The 19721-nt window shown below is 40.0% G+C and overlaps 1 protein-coding gene across 1 annotated transcript in view; it reads left to right on the top strand.

The window, feature by feature from the left end:
* The first annotated feature begins 1902 nt into the window (after positions 1-1902).
* Positions 1903-19721, top strand: part of DNAAF5 (dynein axonemal assembly factor 5) — a 40615-nt gene continuing 22796 nt past the window's right edge. Inside the window, exons 1-7 of the mRNA XM_074965250.1 lie at positions 1903-2544; positions 3084-3268; positions 4719-4843; positions 5319-5434; positions 13237-13469; positions 15849-16061; positions 18771-18914. Of these exons, the coding sequence (XP_074821351.1) occupies positions 1992-2544; positions 3084-3268; positions 4719-4843; positions 5319-5434; positions 13237-13469; positions 15849-16061; positions 18771-18914 (1569 nt within the window). The 5' untranslated portion in view covers positions 1903-1991. The remainder of the gene's footprint in view (positions 2545-3083; positions 3269-4718; positions 4844-5318; positions 5435-13236; positions 13470-15848; positions 16062-18770; positions 18915-19721) is intronic.

Raw genomic sequence — 19721 nt, 5'->3', positions numbered from 1 at the left:
TGGGTGGACCCCTGCATCTGTGCAGAGTCCTTTTGTAGTCAATGGGGCCCAACAGAGGTTCAGGGGTCTGCTGGTAAGCAACAAACTGCAGGACTGTGGCCCAATTGTAGTTTTACTGTAATGCCACCACAAAGTGGATATTAATTGGTCGGATGAGATATATGCATAGGGACCACGGAGATTTGTTAGGAGTTTGCATGGAGGATGGGGCAGTATGACTATATCTCAATCTGTTTGATATCATACGAATGAGATGCCTCCCACTTAGTCCCAGCAAGTTGTCAATGCAACCCCATGACTGGGAAAAGTTTGGGAAGCCCCTGATTGAGCCCCGGATATAATGTTTCATGCTTCAATAGTCAGATCTGCCTAGCACCACTTGATCATTGGAGGGAGACAAGATTTTCAGCCTTTCACTATCAGATTTTTTTTAATTACATCACACTTAGGCCAAAATGTCCAAATGTGGGTAACTCAGCATCTTTGATTATGTATATGCCCTGATTTTCAAATGTGTATAGTCTGAGGACTGATGCATCAGCCACCAGTCATCAATGATGATGACATTGTACCAGGCATCATAGAATGAAGTTCCCAGATCTGGCTCAATCCTGCAAATCTACAAATCTCTGGGGCAGCCTCACAGGTGATGCCAGGTTGGGTCAAGTTGTGCATCCCTTCACACATCAATGTAGAGTCTGAGAGCACCGTGCTGGGGTATTTTTGTCCATCCTGGTGACATGGTCAAAGAGCATGCAATGCTGCTTTCAAATGCAGCGAGCGATTAGAGGAAGGCCAGATCTCTGCGAGATTATTGAGTTAGATACCTATTGTTACACATCCAATTTCTGAAGAATGTAGCCTTCACCTTTAATTAGCACTCTATACGTTCGAAGCACTGTGCAAGCATTGCTGTACAATATTACAAAAAAGGCCCTGAACCTGCACTTGGATCACCCCATGGGTCTAATCACAGGATTGGGGCCAACAATTAGTAGGCAATTTTAAAGATTTTGACATTCGTCAGCATCACCATGCAACATTTCACAAGGCTCCAAAAGTTCCTTTGGGGTCCTTTTTAACATTTAAAGCAGTAATCCCCTTTCAGGATATGGGTGATGCAGTTATTTTGGGGATTAATAGCAAGACACTGGTGTAATGATTCTCCGCACTTTGATAGTACCTTCCGTCCAAAGATAGGGTGATTATATGAAAAAGCAAAGAACAGAGCTTTGGGTTTTTTAATTCCCACAGACGCTGACTTTTAAGGGACTGCACCCTACAACATTTACTCAAGCTACGCAATCAGTGTTTCACTCTGATTAGTGGTGAATGCTAACACAAAGCAAGCCCTTCTCCCAGGAGACAGAATATTAGGCACCAGCTCAGGGTAGGGTTGCCAACTCTGACTGAAGCTATTCTGGGAGATGCCTCCCCTCCCCCCATGACGTAATATCATTTTCTTAAAATGACCTATTAAAATCTCCTGGATTGCTTTCAATAGTCGCTGGGAGATTGGTGCCAGTTCCAGGAGACTCCAGGCCAATCCTGGAGGGTTGGCAACCCTAGCTATGGGGCAGCCTTTATGCTGCACTGTGTCAGGACAACTACATTTCAAATGCTGTTAGCCCCAGCTAACACATAGGGAAACTGAGGCAGGGAAGCTGTCAAATGACTTGCCCAAGGCCCCATGGGAATTAAACCCAGCAGTGCTGGCTCCCCGTTATGCACTTTAACCCCTGACCCATGCTCCCTCTAAACCCCCCATCACTCTCTCGAACTGTCTCTGTGGCGCTGGAGCGGTTTGCTGGGCGAGACCCACCACAGCCTCAGTGTCCGTGTCCGCCAGAGCCCCCTGCCAATAAAGTTTCTTGCATGTTGAAATTGCCGTAAAGCATGTGTTTACTGCCGTGAAAGCGGCCGCCAGCAGAGCAGAGTCCTTAGTAACGGGCCGCAGCGGGGGGTCTGAGCCTCCTTAGCGACGCTCCAGCATGGCCGAGGACGGGGCTCTGGGTGACCAACGCCGGGTGGCGGAGGTGGTCCAGGCGCTGGGCCGGCACCTGGGCAGCCTGCAGGAGCCCGGCCGGGATGTGCGGCTGCGGGCTCTGCGGGCCATCCGGGCCGAGGTGCAGGAGCGGCCGCTCTCGGCCCCGGTGCTGCAGGAGGTCTTCGCCAAGCAGCTGCTGCGGCCGCTGGTGCGGTGCCTGGTGGGGGATCCGGCCGAGCGCTGCCGGGAGCTGGCCGTCCAGCTCACCTGCCACGGCCTGAGCCACAGCGTCCGGCCCGCTGAGGGCCTGCCCTGCTTGCTGCCGGCCCTGGCCCAGCGCCTCTGCCCGCCGCATGGGCAATCGCAGGAGCCCTGCGAGGAGCTGCGCCTGGCCCTGATCCAGCTCCTGGGCCTCGTGCTGGAGCTCTGCGGGACCGCCCTGGCCCCCTACCTGCCCGAGGTCATCCACATCCTGCAGGCCACCCTCCTCGACCCCTACCCCGAGGTCAAGCGTGAAAGCTGCAGGTGTGCGGCCGCCAGCGCCAGGGCTATGCCAGGTGGGACCCGGGGAAGGCAGCCACGGGGAGCTGCGGGTGCACAGGGTCCTGCGCTCGGGGTTAGTGATTGGAGAGGAGAGAGATGGTGGGGAAGCCAGGAAAGATGAGGAATCTGCAGGAGCATTGTTAGTGGCTCTGGCTCGGATGAAGAGGGTGAATTGGGGGTGGAACTCAGGGTGCCGGGCACCTGGCTGGAGGAGTTGCAGGTATGTGGACAGTGCTGCTCTGGCCATCCTAACTGGGGATGGGGGAGTAGAGGGCAGAGTAGAAAGAATGGGAACAGAATTACAAGCTGCAGCAGGAGGAGGGTGCTGGGATGGTCATGGGACTGGGATGATAGTGGCAGAGATGCAAATGTGCTGTTATCCCAGTCTAACACACTCTGCCACATGAGACCATATATATACATAAACATAGCTATATAAATCAGATCCATGTCCAGAAGGTTTTATATAAATGCAGGGTGATGTTTGCACAAGGTCTGTTGTAGGCATACATATAAAGACAGAGCTGAGCTTTCTCTCTTTCTCCTTTAACAGAACACTTTCATATGCACTCAGAATTTTTGATAAAACCCTTAATGCAAACAGTTTCACACCAGCACTTCCGAGTCCGTGTTGCTGTGATTCAGGCCACAGGAACGGTGATACAGTTTGGCAACGGAAAGTCTGTAGATGATGTTCTCTCTCATTTGGCCCAGCGACTTTTTGATGAAATTCCTCAGGTAACTCTACTTTATTTTGTCTAGATTTTTGCCTCGCCTTCATTAACATATTTCTAGGAATAAAAAAATGTAATAAAAATATCTGTTCACTACTTAATGCCAATTAAATTGTTCTCCTAGCTTCATTAAGATTTTCGGCTTCAGCTGAATTTAAGTATTTGTATATTAACATATAAAGTTGACCAAGTAAAAATTAGCCACCAAGGAGGGATCCTCAAAAATTAGGGAGGATGGCATGTTCTTGTGAATAAAGCTGTAATACTCAACTTTTGTGGGGAGGGTGTGTGGTCTAGTATCAGAAGTTCCAGATTGTGTTCCAGTTTGTACTACTCCTAGCTACGTAACTTTGGAGATGTCACTTAGGGCTAGATTTTTATGAGAGTTAGGTACCTAAATACTTCTAAAAATCTGGTCCTTCGGCTCTTTTGTCCCTCAGTAATATGGGTATAATTGAAGAGAACTCTTTTTGGTTTGTTTTATGAAGGTCTCTCCAGGGGCTGACAAAAATCTTTGTAAAATCAAAGGGATTTGCAATAATCCTTCAGCACAATAGTATTTAGCAGATAGGAAATTTGAAGACCAAGTAAACTAGAAAATCTAAAGCGTTGGTTGACAGAGTTGAGTGATAGCGTTTATGTTCTCCCTGTAGTCTTAGGGCTTGATCCAGTAAGGGACTGAGCACTCTGGCCTGTTCCAGCAAAACACATATGTAAATGTTTAAGCGTATGATTGGTTGCATTGACTTTTAATGGGATTATTCATATACATAAAGTTAAGCACACCCTTAAGTGCTTGCTGGATTGGGCCAGCTAGGGGGAACGCAAGTATTTTAGGTTAAATGGAGTTTCATAAAATCTAGATTTTACCATATCTACATCGCATGTGTTAGGCTTTGAGAGCCTTGCTTAAAATGTGCTGTATAAATGAAGAATATTATTTTTTTAAATATTTTTTTATTAGTAGACGGTGCCATGTTTTTACCTCATTTCATAATGTACTCCCTCTAAGAACGACTGTGATTTAGAATGTGTCAGACTTCATCCACCATTTAAATGGAAATACGGTATGGCCTTGTCTACACTGCCACTTTATAGTGCTGCAATTTTCTCGCTTAAACTGCAGCAGTGCTTAAACGTTGCTAGTGAAGACATACCCTATGTTGGAGCTGTTTACTTCAGGGAATGATGAGCTAAGATAATGGTGATCAGGACATGTAGGCAGTCTACTACTATAGTTTGTCTGATTATTTTTTTCCCCCCTCAAAGCTTACTTGTCTTGTATGAAAGTTCATTATTTGAGTGTGTTATTGTTTTTGTAAATAGATTTGATAAATGACTATTCTAGACACTTTGCTAAAGTTTACTCTAAGGTTTTTGTTTTCAAAGTTCTTCCCTTCATGTTATGGGACTGTAGCAAAATTTGCAGTGTGTTGTTTCTCTCACCTTCCTAGGTTCGGCAAGCTGTTACAAGTGTTGTTGGAGAATGGCTGTTGCACCTGCGGGATAGATATTCTTACTTTCACAAGTTGATTCCTTTGTTACTCAGCAGCTTTACTGATGAAATGCCTGAGAACAAGTAAGCAGAACAAAGGATCCAGTTTTTATAGATAACTTTGTATTAAAGTACTTCTGCACTCAGGTCGGAGTTCAGGAAAACGTCCTGCTCTTCTATTTAGCTGATTTGCTTATTTCTACACACAACTTTTCAGTAACTTTTTTTGTTATTGCTGCATTCAAATAAGTGTGATTATAAAGAGGGTAGAGGAGGTTGTATTCTTCTTCTCAAAGCAAAAGGTTTTTTTCCCCCAGCTAGTTGAGATTCACACTGTTTATTTCTGTTGAACTGAAACTTCATTTAAAAAAAAAAAATTTTCTGGCCATTACAGTTGCATAAGTGTATCTGAAGTTAGTGTTTGTCCTAGTGTATTCAAAGAAGTCTTCCAGTTGAGTGTAGAGGGGATTCTTGTTTTCCAGCAGTCTCATTTAAAAATGCATCCATTCTGTATGTATGTAAAGATGGGTGGTTCAAACACTTTGGTTTTATACTTTAGGCAACTGGCTGTGAGTTATTGGAAGAGGATAGGCTTGCAGTGGGAAAAAGAGAATGAAGAAGACCTTAAGGATAAGCTTGACTTTTATTCAGCACCATCTCATTATCCTGAAGGACGTGAGTATTGTAGAAAAGCACTCGGGATGGAAAATAACTGGCTCAAGAAGCTCCTCCTCAGTATATATGTATGCATAAAAGATATTAAGAAAAGGGAAGAGGATGTGAAAAATAAGTACTTGAAGGCAGTTGAAGCAGTCATAGTTGTCTACGGGACTGATCTTGTGAGGTGCTGAGTGCCCTCAGCTCCCACAAAGTTAAATGGGAGCTGAAGGTACTCAGAGTTAAACTCTATGTATGTATTTGCTTAAGGGTAGGATTTTCAGAAGCTGTTCAGCATTGGTTTCAATGAGAGCATTATGTCAATGGTGAAACTCTCATTGACTTCAGTTAAAGCAGAGTTAGGCCTACACTGAGTGCATTAGAAAATCCCATTTTAACGAACTTCACCTCAAACTTTACATAAATCTTACTTGCAGCTATAAAGATTGTACAGAATTGGTGCAAGTGCACAGATAGGCTTCACAAGTTTTCTGCAGAAGTTATTTTTCCTTTTTCCCCCAGTAAGAAACACTAGGGGTTTTTTGTTTGTTTGTTTCCATGGAGAAACGTATCAGCCTGAATTAAAATATAAACAAAACCATATGACTTTGTATTGGGTTAGCATTCATAGGTTATGCAGACTTTATTAAAGAAACTTCAACAATTTCTTCTTTGTTCTGTATTGATACATAACTCATTTTTGTCAGTCTGTCAAGTGTTCTATTGTAATGTATGTCTTTGCAACATTCTATTAGTATTTCTTAAAATTAAAATATATTGGTCTACCAAGAGCTATCACATCTAATGAAAACTAAACCATTAAATTATAGGCTCATGTACGCATACTTGTGCTAGCTCTGAAAGCTAGCATGAGCATAAATAGCACTGTAGTGATAGCACAGGTAACGGCAGTGAAGGCATAGATGAGCCGTGCCAAGTACGTACCCACTGGTTTCAGGTGGTATTATACTCAGTACGTCTCAGCCTTGACTCTGCTGCTGCTACCCATACTACTGCACCTACACTGCTACTTATACTCATGCTAGCTCTCATCAGACTAGTGCAAGTTTGTATACATGAGCCGGGGAATCACGTCCCTAGCTCATAGTGCAGACATAGCCATATAGCAGCTATGAAAACAAAGACAGCTATGGGTTATTGTATTCAGTTTTCCAAGTCATCCACAGTATTGAATTTTTCTAGCATGAATGCAATCTTTCTACCACTGCCCTAGGCTGTGATACTAAAAGGACTCCTGGATGCCAACTCTGTATGTAAGGAAGTTAATCTGGTTTATTGAATATACTTTCTTGGGGGGGGGGGGGTGTGATTATATATATATATATATATATATATATATATATATATATATATATATATATATATATATAAGGTTTGAATTATATGGTTTGAGCCAGATATGAGGTCAACATGAAGTAGTTTTCAGACTTGTCAGTCTGTATGACAAGTGCCTCAACCACTGCTGAATAGTAGCTTTCTGATATAATGGGGTTTGCCATTCATCACATAGCCAACTCCCCCAGGGTAACAACTTAAATTAGTACAAGAGGAAGAAAGAAAATGCAACGAAGACCAAGCCTGGTGTATTTGAGCATTTCCAGTACTCTAATTCTTGCATGATCCTCCAAACAAGAGTGTCCATGCTGACTGGTCACTAGATGTTATTTTAGTTAACATCTATGAAAATTTAAGTGGGATCTTGTTCACTAAATAAAAGGCACTCTGTAGAAGAGTGTTCAGAGAGGCACTTAATCCAGCCTTCGGAATTCCTATTCCTCGTCTGCATTTCTGTCTCCTGCTCTCCTACCTTTTCTACTGCTATTCATCTGTTCAGACTTGCATCTCTGTTCTAATTAGTTACCATAATCACTGCCTTAATCAGCCGTAGGGATCCCTTTACCCTCTCCTCTGCTCCCCATTTCTTACCTTAATCAGGCTTCAGAATTTTGGTTCCCCCATCTTCCCTGAGCTGGAGGAGGAGGAATCTGTTAATAATTGAGAATATTTCAGAAATACTATACATTGCTAGTACCTTTACTCTGACCACTGCAGTCATTGGCAGAACATGCCCACACTCTCAAAAAGAAGAGGCAGTACCTGAAAATGAGAATATATAAGTAAACTGTACTGTTAACCTTAAAATAAACAAAACCCAGATTGTGTTTTCACTAGAAAAGAGACTTATATGCATGCAAAACGTGGTTGGGAAATATCTACACTTCAGAAAAATTTAGGATTAAAGTCAGAAGATAAGGCCATAATTATTCTTGGCACATCTAGGGGTCAGAATGCACAACAGCTTGGGCTGATGGCTAGAATTAATTCATAAATAAATATAGACATTTCCGTCTTCTCCTAAAACAGTGTTATCCTAGACCCAGTTTCAACCTCTGTTAATATTTTCCTATACTATAGGAGCCATTTTCTTTTCTTTTTTTTAAAATAAAAACAAAACCCATCTACTAGTTGCAGTTCAATGAATTTAGAAGTCGTGCTGCTCCTTCTCAGTCCTAGGGGGCATATGATTATATGTATATCCACAGTATTGCAGCTCTGTTGCAAAATTCAGATTTATTGAATGGCGTCATTTCAGGTTTCCTGAAACCTAAGGAGTCATATTTTTCCACCTGAGTCAAAGCCTGTTCTGTTGTTATCACAAATAAAAGTAGATGATGAGGGATATAGCCATATAGGGCTAAATTGTGATACCTTTACTCACATTTGCTAGTAATTTACCCTGAAAATAGTCCCATTGGCCTCAATGGGACTTCACATAAAATAGCCTCTCTCACACGGAGTATAAATTATCATAATCTGGCCCAAAATAATTGGCGAGTGGGAGAGGACTCATTACTATTTGCAGTCCTTGCACACTGCACATTGAAAAAGGGATGAAACGATATTGCAGTCTCCTCCACTCAGCAATAAGATGGGACTGGATGACAGGGCATGGATCACTTGGTAATTGTCCTGTTCGTTTTCCCCTGAAACATCTGGCACTGGCCACTGTCGGAAGACAAGATATTGGGCTAGATGGACAATTGGTCTGATCCAGTATGGCCATTTTTATGTTAAGCTGTTTTTAAGGCAGAAACCATGTGGGGAGAGGGAGAAGAGATGAGGAGGGAGGGTTGGGGAGAGAGAGACCCTGAGACATTCAGTTCTTCCTGAACAGTGAGTCTGAGACACAGCATTCATGGGATAGCATGAAGCACCCAAATAAATTTAATGGCAGAAAAGCTTGCTTCAAAATTATATTAAACTTCTAAGCAGATGTAAAGTCAGCCAGCAGAGGGGGAGAAAATGGAAGCAGTTAAGGGAAACTACTGTACCTTCTCTATTTTCCAAGGAAAACTAGGTGGGCAACAAAGGCTAACCACTTCTTTGCACCATATTATTTATATGTAGCTTTAACATTTATGTTGTGGCATGAAGCTTGTTTCCTGTCTTAGGTTTGTAAAGTTAATGTTTAAAACTATACTTATGGATATTGGTGAGAGAGAGGGGGTTAAAGTGGGTAATTTATTGATTTGTACACTCAGATTTAACAGAACAAAATGCTCTTATGGTGTGAAAGAACAAGATCATGCTTGACTTGTCCCTACCTGCCAATCATGTTACAGAATCCCCAGCAACAAAATCCTTTCGATGACAGTGGGTTCCGGAGTCCTTTCTCTTTTGAAATTATATTTTTGTTAAAATTGTTTTACTTGGTAATGCTTGAATGAAAGGGGAAGCACGTCATAATAGTAACCAACGTGACATGTCTGCTTAGCCTTCAAGGCAGTCAAGTTGATCTGTTGTTCGTTTTTATTTTTTCTTTCTGTGACGTAAGTTATAATATTAGCTTTGGGACATGTAAATGTTAAGAAATGCCTTTGCTTCCTCTAATGATAAGAGAAATATTTGTCCTGTCACAGGCTGTTCATATTAATAGATGGTCAGCCTCATGAATTTTTAGATAATCACCCATCATTCATATATTTCCTTTGTAAAGATAATGATGGGTTTTTAAAAATATCTGCAATGAAGGCTGAGGGAAAATTTTGCTCTTTTCATGAATGTTGTGGTCGGTATTCTAAATGTAAAAGAGCACGCTAAAGCAATCTTAGTAGTTGTGAAATAATGCTGCTGTTTGTTAGCCATATTAAAATTAGAGTAGGACGGAGGAAGAAGAAGGTTCAAGAATAACAGAAACTAGTATGACTTCTCGTAATTGATTCTAAAACGTTTTAACTTACCTTTGGAAAGGAGGATTGTCATGGAAAGGAAATACTTTATCCTCATTGTTATAAGTAGTTATTTGTGGTATGGTATTGCCTTAGGCCCCAATTGAGACAAGAGCCCTATTATGTTAGGATCTTTACAAACACATAGGTTACAATATAAATAGACAAGATATACAAAAGGTGGGTGAAAGGATGTGTTATACCCTTGGACAAAGGGGGAACTGAGACACAGAAAGTAAGTGACCTGTCTCAAGTCACATAAGCAGTCTGCAACTTCCTCACAATTCTGAATGAAGGAGCTGCCACTAGCATGAAAGGTGACCATACCTCTGAAAGGGTACTTCCATTGGTAATAAAAGCAAATGCTTCCTCCGTGAATTTTGTCCATGCAGAGGCCATTGCCTACTTTGCATTACAGCACATCATGCTCAGCACCCTATTGAATATCTGTGGGTACTTTGTTATCGTCCAATGGTTCACGAATCAGAAAAGAAACTATAACCATGACAGCACATCCTGCCTATTATCACTCTGTTTCCAAAAGCCTGATGAGTCTGAATAATTCTCCTCTTGCTTGCTCTCTTAGTTGAATTTTGTATGGGCCTTGAGTTTTTGGAGTTATTACATGTTATCTCAGAATATAGTCAAAAATGTCCTCCAGAGCTAAAATGAATAGTATCCATCGGCTTCTGTTTTCTTTTTTTGTCCTCTGCCTTCTCTTTAGCACTGGATTCCAAAATCTCTTTTCCTGAAAACTTAAATAAGTGAAAGTGAGGCTAATAAATTTTTCTTCGAAAGCATTAAAAGCATACTAAGGTTTCTTATCCTATAGTTAAGCAAGGTGTCTCTGGAATGGGTCCCTTTACACTACTCAGTTCCTCTGATATGTTGATAGTTTTCACATGAAGAATTTAGGAATTCCTTGAGGAAAAATAAGTTGCTATTCTAGGAAGCATTACAGCCACTGGAGACCTCACAGAATCTGCACCAAACTCTTGAACCAGATCAGACTTTGCTACAAATGTTTTCATCCCAGATTACTGTTTTTAGGAAATAACCTCCTCCTACACCACTTGCAATGTCTTCACAAGTGTTTTATATTCTAGAATGGGTGGTAACACATCTTTAAAATGCCAAGATCAGTGAAGATGCACCTTCGAAAATTGGTACTAAGAGCAGTTCACCATTCAATATTGGCACCGTCTACATTACTGGTCCTGTTTCCAGGACCTTCTTTGGTGTCCTCTTCAGTGTTTTATTTACCTATACCATTTTCAGATAAGGTGCAAATGCAGGCATCCCCTATGAATTAATGCATATCATCAGGGATATGTGTTATCATGAGTGCGATTGATGAGGGAACAGCAAAGCTGATCGGTTTTGGTGTTCCTACCATGAAAGATAAAACATACCACAAGAGGGAACTTTGGTGCAACGTATTAGTTAAAATAACATATTTGTTAGTATTTAATTGCATCTTTTTCGAACATGATTCTAGTGGAATTATTTTAATGGAACTTACCACTGGTAGGAAAGTGAGCTACTTCATAAGCCAGTCTTTGCTATAGAGCTGTGTGAGACAATGCTCTGATCAAAAGAAAAGTGCTTCGCAATGTTGAGCAAACCGCCCCAACGCTGCCCAGTTGCATCCGTTTTTTTAAATTCATCTTGCTTGCTAAAGTTCTGCATTTAAGTCTTCAATGAAAAGATTAATAGATAATTGCAGAGCCTTCTGAGGAAATTACTTGGTAATGTTGTACTTCAGTCCCAAGAAGTTAATAATTACTTTAAGATTCCTTCCTGCCATTTACTTTTACTGCCAGATTGCATCTGATAGTGTCTCTCTAGCTATGCATGATAAAAGAGAAAAGGATGATTTACCACTGAGTCTTACCTGTGTCTTGAAATAAGATTAGGAATTTGTGGTGTCTTGTTGCAAGTTTTGTATTTATCTATGTGTCTGTACCATCTGTTTTATATTTCAGTTTCTGGTATTTTAAGTTCCATTTTATTCTTTGTGATTATGTTTTAACACTTGCCTCTATTTGCTTCCTTTTCAAAACATATTATAAAAAGAATTCCATGATAATGAGTGATTCATTGTAAATCTATATTTCAGGATCTAGAATTCCTTCTTTTCCATTAAGGGCTGTAATGCATTTTCCTTAACTACCCTTTTGTACTTGCAAGCTAATGAACCTGACACCTCAGCCTTACTGTGCTTTGATCTCATGATGATAGGCACTGCGGGTGGGGCGGAGGAGTGAAGGCTGCCCTAATATTCAATGCCATCTATACAACTGAATGGTTTTTCATTGAGCAACCATTGCCTTGGGATACAGGTGCAAACAGTTTATAGTGAGGGGGGGAAATTCTTTGACAGCAGGTAGCTACAGGAATCAAATGTCTGCATTTGAACATCTGAAATGAAGGAACTATTGAAAAGGAATGGTCAGAATCCTTTTAAAAAAAAAAAAAAAAAAAAACAACCTTCTGCCTCAGGTCAAATAGAATGCCACTCCATATTTGTTGTCTCAGGCAAATTTCCTCATTTGACCTTTGCTATTCACTGTCAATTCTTATAATCCAAGTGCTCTCTTCCATACACAAAAGAAGCAATAATCAAACAGTGTCTTATGTTTTAAAGAATTTTATTTTAAATAGTTATTTCATAGGCATTTTTTTTACCTTGTGTCAGATTTCAATCTTTTCTATACCCAATGCTGTTTACCTATGATCAGATATTTTTTTTTATTTGTAGCCATACAAGCGGATGGGAGGAAATGTCCTGAGACAATTGAAGAATTTATTTTAGGGAGTTTAGACATGATTACGATATCAGTAATATGAAGTACAAGGAGGCACACTCACCAATTCCTACTATATTCTGACACCCTGAAAAGAATATTTTTTTTTCTTTTTTGAAACCTGTATATAATGTTTCTCATGCTATTTCAAAGTTTTCTGACTGCTGCATGCTGTCTCAATTGTGTTTGAGCCAGGGACACCGCCAAGCTTGTTTTGAAAAAGTCCAGCTTTTCTTGTTTTTCTTTTTGTTTGTTTGCTTCCATTTGATTTTTAAAATAACAGTAAAAAGGAGATTATCTCTTTGTGTCATATGCTTTGAGATTGGCTGAAATGCATTTGCCATGTTGGGCGGTGAGCTTCTTATTTTCCTTCCTCTCTCCTTTTATACATTTTTTTAAAAAATAAAGCATGTAATGAAAATACCAACTTTCCAATCATATAAGTGCTTTGAGCTCTACTAATGAAAATTGCTATATAACACCTAGGTGGTATTAATATTACTTATTAAATAACTACGTTTTCAAAGTGTTAAATGGAGTTTAATAGCATTGTGCAATTAAAAAGTCAATGGCATTCTCACAGATAAAGCCAAATGCAGTGCTTTGAATCATGTACTTCACATAGAAGCAGAGAAGATGTTATTTTTGTTATGAATCAACACCATTAACCTTTTCTAAAATTTTCCGCGAAGGATTTGTAGTGCTTTTCCTGAACTTTCCTTCTGTTTTTTTTGTTTTGTTTTTTTTTTCCCTCTCCTCCTAGTGGTTCGACCAGAATTGGGATGTCGGGAGCTCGTATCAAGAAACCTCTCCAAAATTCTTCCAGGTCTCTGTCATGATGTAACTGACTGGGTTGAAGGCACAAGAATAAAAGCATCTCAGCTTCTGTTTATATTATTGCTACATGCAGAGGATCACATTACACAGCACATGGAGCTACTGCTTAGAACTTTGTACCGAGTATGCTTAGATGAAGAGAATAATGTGGTCAGAAATGTGAGTTTGCCTTTTTTAGATATCTACAATACCCTAAATAGAGACCCAGTCTTAAATAGTCTTGAGTGTATGGGGCTATTTCCTTCAGTTCCCACTGAAGTCCGGGGGAGGAGAGGGAAGTGCTCAGCACCGCTCAGGATTGGGTCCATGTGGCTAAAATTAAACTATTTTTAATTAACTGAAAATAAATTTTAAAATATTTTACTTAACATGTTGGGAAAAGTCCTCATCCTGTAATTGGGCTCAAAGGAGCATTTGGCACACAAACAACTAACAACATGAGTGAACTGGGCCCATAATTTCTCTCCCCTCTCGTTTCTTTTAAGGGTCCTAACCTCATGAGTTGCCATCTCACTCTTCCCACAGGATATAAAATAATGTTACAATTGCCACTTGTTAATAGTGCTTTGAATCTCATTTCTCTTTTACAAAATGTTTCAAAGAAATACTGTTATGGGAAAAGATGATGCTAGTGATTCTGTTGAACTCAGTGAGAGTTTTGCCAGAGTACAGATGCATGATCAAGATCCCCAATAGTTTTAAATGTTTTTAGGGAGGATGTTAAACATTTTGTAGATTTTTATGTGTATTTGTTAAAATAAATTTTATTTTTGTAAGATTCATGTGAAGACCAAAACTGAGACTATTCAAATAGTTTTCACCTCTTGTGCCAACAAGTGAAGCATTAACAGCCTCTTAAAAATCATAAGCACCAGATTTAAGTGTAAATGCCTTGGGGCAACAAATTCCATTTTAAAAATATGTGAAGTTCATGCCCTTTCTAGTTAATTTCACTTGTTATCTCTCAGTGCATAATCTAACCATAACATTAAGGTATGTTTATTTCATATGATAGCCATCAGTGTTCAGATACATCAGTTATCCAAGTAAATGCTTCCTTCCCACTGTTGTTTTTAGACAAGAAATAGAACACTTTTTCTAATAGATTTATTTAAGCCAGTGCCTTAAAATACACAGTTGTTATTGATTTTTATCAACAGGCAAAACTCTCATAGATTATCAGTCACGGCTGCATTTACAAAATAATTAAACCAAATTTTTCAAAGGGTATAAAGGACGGGGTTTTTTTTATATAATTTTAACAACTAAATCTCATTCCTGTTTGTTTATTTTACTGCCACCGGAACACACACAAAATAAGCTGTAACAAAAAGTTCCATTGCCAGTTTCCAATTTTTGTTACTTTCACATTGCCTGGACTATCTGCAGCCAGTATATGTCAACAAAGGTTGGTTTTCCAAATCAAGCTTCTATATGGGATAGTGCTATTATGGAAGCCAAATGGAGTCTGGATTTCATTTCTTATCCTTACTTCTCTCTACACCCTCTGCATTCCTCTTCTTCTCACAGACTGCACCCTCCTCCCATATACCCGATTTTAGATCTCTTCACACCCATTCTCCCTGATTCTACTCCACATGTCTGGTCCTGAGCCAGAGCACTTTAGGCTGAAGTTGATTCTGTTCTCACAAGCTAAGCAGAGGTGCACCTGATCAGTACTTGGAGGAAGAAAACTCAGAATGTTGTAGGAAGCAGTACTGGTGATTCAGTTAGGGGCATTCTCTGCCCTGTGAGTCATCACTGAACCAATGCCCGAGCATTGGGTTAGGGGATTCTAAGGGTATGTCTACACTGCAGTTAAACGTCTGTGGTTGGCCCGTGTCAGCTGACTCGGGCTCAGGCGGCGGGGCTGTTCAGGCGGCGGGGCTGTGTACACATTCGGGCTTGTGCTGGAGCCTGGGCCTTGGGACTCCTCTGCATGCCAGAGGGGGATACATAGTACTTGGCAGCCCTGCTAGCACCGAGAATGAAAGATTGAAAGGAGCAGGCTCTTCCTATATGGAGTACACAATGCTATCACTAGGCTGCCATGTATACTTGACTCCTCTGCATGCCAGAGAGAGATACAAAGGTGCTTCTCTAAAACACAGTTTTGAGAGGAGTGTGAATGCAACAAAAAATGGATTACTTCTTTTTTGAGTTTATATAAATGAGGGTAGGGGGTGTGCCTCAGACCAGTTTTCGCAGGGGTTGGGGGGACCCTGAACCAGGAAATCTGGGACATCTGGTCACCCTAAGCTAGAGATCTATTACACTGTGCTTTACAACTTTCTCATGAAAGTTTGAGTCTGATGCTGAGAAGGATGCTTACATGCCTTATTATGAGCTTTGTGAACACATGTCAAGAAAATTTTTTCATGCATGCAGTCATTACTGAGTGAGCGGAAAGGCCTATAAGCCAATTGCTGAAGTATTTAAAAAACAGCTGGAATCATAAAAAGAGGAAGGGCCAGGATATGATGAATGGTCTTTGTGTTTTCAAAATAATCCTCAAGTTATATTTATTCTCTTTTACAGTGTGTGAAAGCAGCAGAGTTGATTGGAACATTTGTTAACCCTAAGGTATCTCTGAAGTTACTGATGTCAGCCCTTGAAAAAACACCTATGCCTTCTTATCTCATGATTCTAGCTGCAGTGATACGAGGTTGCCCAAGACAAGTCTTAAAGCCTCATTTGTCTTATCTTGCCAACACACTCTCACAACCTGAGATCTGTCAGCGATCTGAAGAGGTAAGGATAAATGGAAAATCCAAAACAGCCCAGGACTTAGACCACTGGTTCTCAGACTTTAAGTCTTAGCATACCACATCTAAAAGCCAAAAGTGATTTGGCAAACCACTCTTGTTGTTTTTAACTGTAGTTTATAACGGATTCTTGTTCTCATACTATACTTCAAATCCACCTGCATGCCGCCTGATTGTGGCCCACATACTGTAATTTGTGAACCACTGAGTTAGACTGTACCTTACCTGAATATAACTTTTTTTTCAATCCACAAAATTGCTTGTAAAATTTTCTAAAGTGACAAGTCCCCTTCTTGTACCATGGAAATACTGACCAAAATAATAGCAGTTCTGTTTAAATCATTGTGCACACAAGTTTTTCATTTGTGATTGTCTGTTTGCACACAGTCTTGCATATGTTCAGTTCAAACTACATTGGGTTATTTAGGTCTTAGTTAATATTGTTATAAGATATTGATATTTTCCCTGCCATCAAAACTTCAAGTTATCTACATTAGGCTAACTTTCTGCTTTTAAACCTATGAACGTCATTCCCATGTATTGCAATGGGAGTCAACTGGATTAATCCAAAGGCACCATTTGGCCCTTGTTTTGATAAGTTCATCGTGTACAGAATCCAAACAAATGAATTTACTTTGTCCCTTCCCAGCTCTGCAGTCCAGCTAAATAAAAATGATTGATACAAAGCGTTTTCTTGGCAATAGTGATTGGCATGTTATATTTCACAAAGAGAAGTGCTTCCTTTTAATGCTAGCTTTTTGGATATTAATATTTGATTTTTAAAAGGCAATGATCAGTATGTTTAAATGTGCATTTAGGAACACTCTTTGCAAAAAGCTTTAGGATTTAAGCTTCCTACATTTGGGTTCCTTCATCCTAAAAATGCAGGATGAAGACACTTCCAACATGATAAAATTGCTCTTAAGCACACACATAACTAACGTGCAGTAGATGGATTTCATGGGACGTGAGCCTGAAGGCGGTTCTTACTATACTGTTTTGAAGTGCCCGTATTCTTTGTGAGCCATATAGTGAGAGTGATGTATACAATTAATTAGCATTAAGGCATTGCATGTTTATTTTTTTTTCCTTTGGTGTACTTCCTCACCTGTTACATTTTCTTTGCCTGTGTTAATTATTCTGCATGTAACTGTTCAGCTGAAAGGATTCTTAGATCTCAGTATCTTGAACCTTTCAGCTTGGTGTATGAAAGGTTCTTTCTCCAATATGGAGTGGGCTCTCTAGTGTAACAGTTGAAATTCAGGAGTTCTTCACCCCTTTCTTCTATTTCCGGATCTGCAGCATGTTCTGTTACTGGTATTCAAGAAAAATCCATACAGTCTACCAAGCCTTCTCCTTAATTAAGATTCTAGCTTTCTTTCCAGGAGGAGTTTGAAATGTTAAGCCTCTGCCCTTAGAATGACTAGCAGGGGATCTTCAGGGATATGCAGTTGGCCAATACCCTGTCTCCAGAAGATTCTTTGTACCCCTTGTCAGATTTATAATTCCTTTTTAAGAAGATTATTCTAGTGTTACAGGATCTGTTTAATTCTCCCTTTGAGACAATGTAGTTCTTTCCTCTTTAAGTCCTTGTTTTAATGGCATGTGTTTCAGTGATGCTTAGAATGCTCAGAATTGGTCTCAATCACACTGAAACACGTTATTCTTAGGGATCTAATCCACTGGAAGCACCACCACCTCTGGGTGTTCAAACAATGAGTCCACAGGACAGATCTGCAAAAGTGCCATGTGATCTTCTATAAATTAACTCTGTTCGACAATATAGAGAGTAGACAGACCCACATTCATCTGTCATTGCAGCTTTTGACAGTCCTAACTTTTCTATTTGAGGAATAATTCTTTATCAGAGTGAGAGAATGATATATAAATGACATCAGATAAATACCATTTATAGGTAAGAGTATTCTCAAGTTTTATTTATTTTCTTTTTGGAAGTGGAGCTAACCAGTCGTATGACAGTGGTCTCTTTCACTGATATAGTACAGCAAATCATGGAACCTCTGCCAGCTGTGGTCTGCTATGCTTTGTTACAGAAGACTTGCAAACTGACAAGAATTTTGAGTGAAATTCTGGCCCCATTGAAGTCAATGGCAAAACACCCATTGACTTCAGTGGGGCCAGGATTTCGTGCATTATGTTGCAGTAATTAGGTGGGAGACAGACCTTCAGGTTTCCTTGCTTCTGCGTATTGCAACATCACTATGCTACTTGGTATGTTCAGAAATTTGGACGTTTGAGATCGGCACAGCAGAAGCATTAGAAGTTAAAGAGTTCCATTTCAGGATCAGATGAAAATCTTCCTAGGAACCCCAAAATTCTTTAATGTATTTATCCAGCATATTGCAATCGTGTGGCTGGCAGGATGGTTATTAATTTTTCTTAACAGGACAAGGTAATCACTTCCACAAGCAAAAAACCTGGGAAGAGTGTATTAATTCGTTGCTCTACAAAAAATGCCCCAAAGGTTATTATAAAACTGAGTGAATTATAGAGTCTATGTTTGGAACAATAAATAGGCATCCAGTTTAGCAGGATATGTACAATTTATCTTATTACTGTCATCTACTAATACCTGACTTTTAAAGAGGATTGTGTCACTTTTACTGGCCTGTGAAAGAAAGGGTGTCTAACGTTGTCTAACAAAACTCACACATTTCATGCTTTTTGTTTGTAGATCTTTTACATGGAACAATTGCTTTGTTGCGTACAAGCGATAACTGAAGTGTGCCAAGAAGACTGCAAAGAAACTAGCCTGCAGCTAATGAAAGTTTTGGTGACAATAATGGCAATACCACGCGCCGAACATCTTAATGAAAAGGTGACACTAACTGTGAATGGGTGTTTTAAATGTTTAAAATCCTGATTTTTGTTTTGTTTGTTTTTACTGTTGGTAAGACGATTTGTCTAAATGTAATGTAAGTAACCGCTATAAATCTCCCTGCTCTTAGGCTTCAAGCCTTGCTAGCGCTTAACTCAGAGTTGAGCAGTAAAGATTAAAGAGTTCAGAAGATTCAGTCATTATGTGGCCCCAGGGGCTCATGTAGAATGCTGTAAACTCTGTCTGTCTGCTCATTCTTTTCCCAAGAAGTTCCTTTGGTTTTAGTTTTGAGTAAAGACCCTTATTGAAACACCTAGAGCCAGATCCTCGACTGACATAAATCATTATAGCTCAATTAAAAATGTGATTTATACCAGCCGAGGATCTGAACCGTAGGACAGTAGTTTTTATTTATTTATTTTTGCAGTTCTTTCAAGTACAGCATATTCTGTCTATTGCAAGAGTGAGAGGTTGGCATGGACTAATTATCTAAGCATAGGAGTGAAAACATGGAATTCCTTAGTTCTTAATTGCAGCTCTGATTTAGGACTTTGGTCTTGAGCAAGTCCTTAAACTTTTCTGCCCCCAGCTATCTCCACAGGGCTGTTGCTAAGGTTGGCTAATGTTTGGAAAGCATTCTGAGGATTTAAGAGAGCTGTATGAGAGAGTATTATTGTTAGTCACCAGTCCAGACACTGAAATTTCCTGCTTTAATATATCAAGCGGTGTTCTGTAACTCTGTTATTTCCTGATTCTCTTACCAGAAGCTCCTCATAACTGCTGTGCTCTTCTTCTAGAGGTTTTTTG

Source organism: Natator depressus, chromosome 10 (assembly GCF_965152275.1).
Source record: "Natator depressus isolate rNatDep1 chromosome 10, rNatDep2.hap1, whole genome shotgun sequence".
NCBI lineage: Eukaryota > Metazoa > Chordata > Testudines > Cheloniidae > Natator > Natator depressus.
The sequence above is the reverse complement of the archived record's forward strand: the minus strand, read 5'-3'. Positions and strand labels throughout refer to the sequence as shown.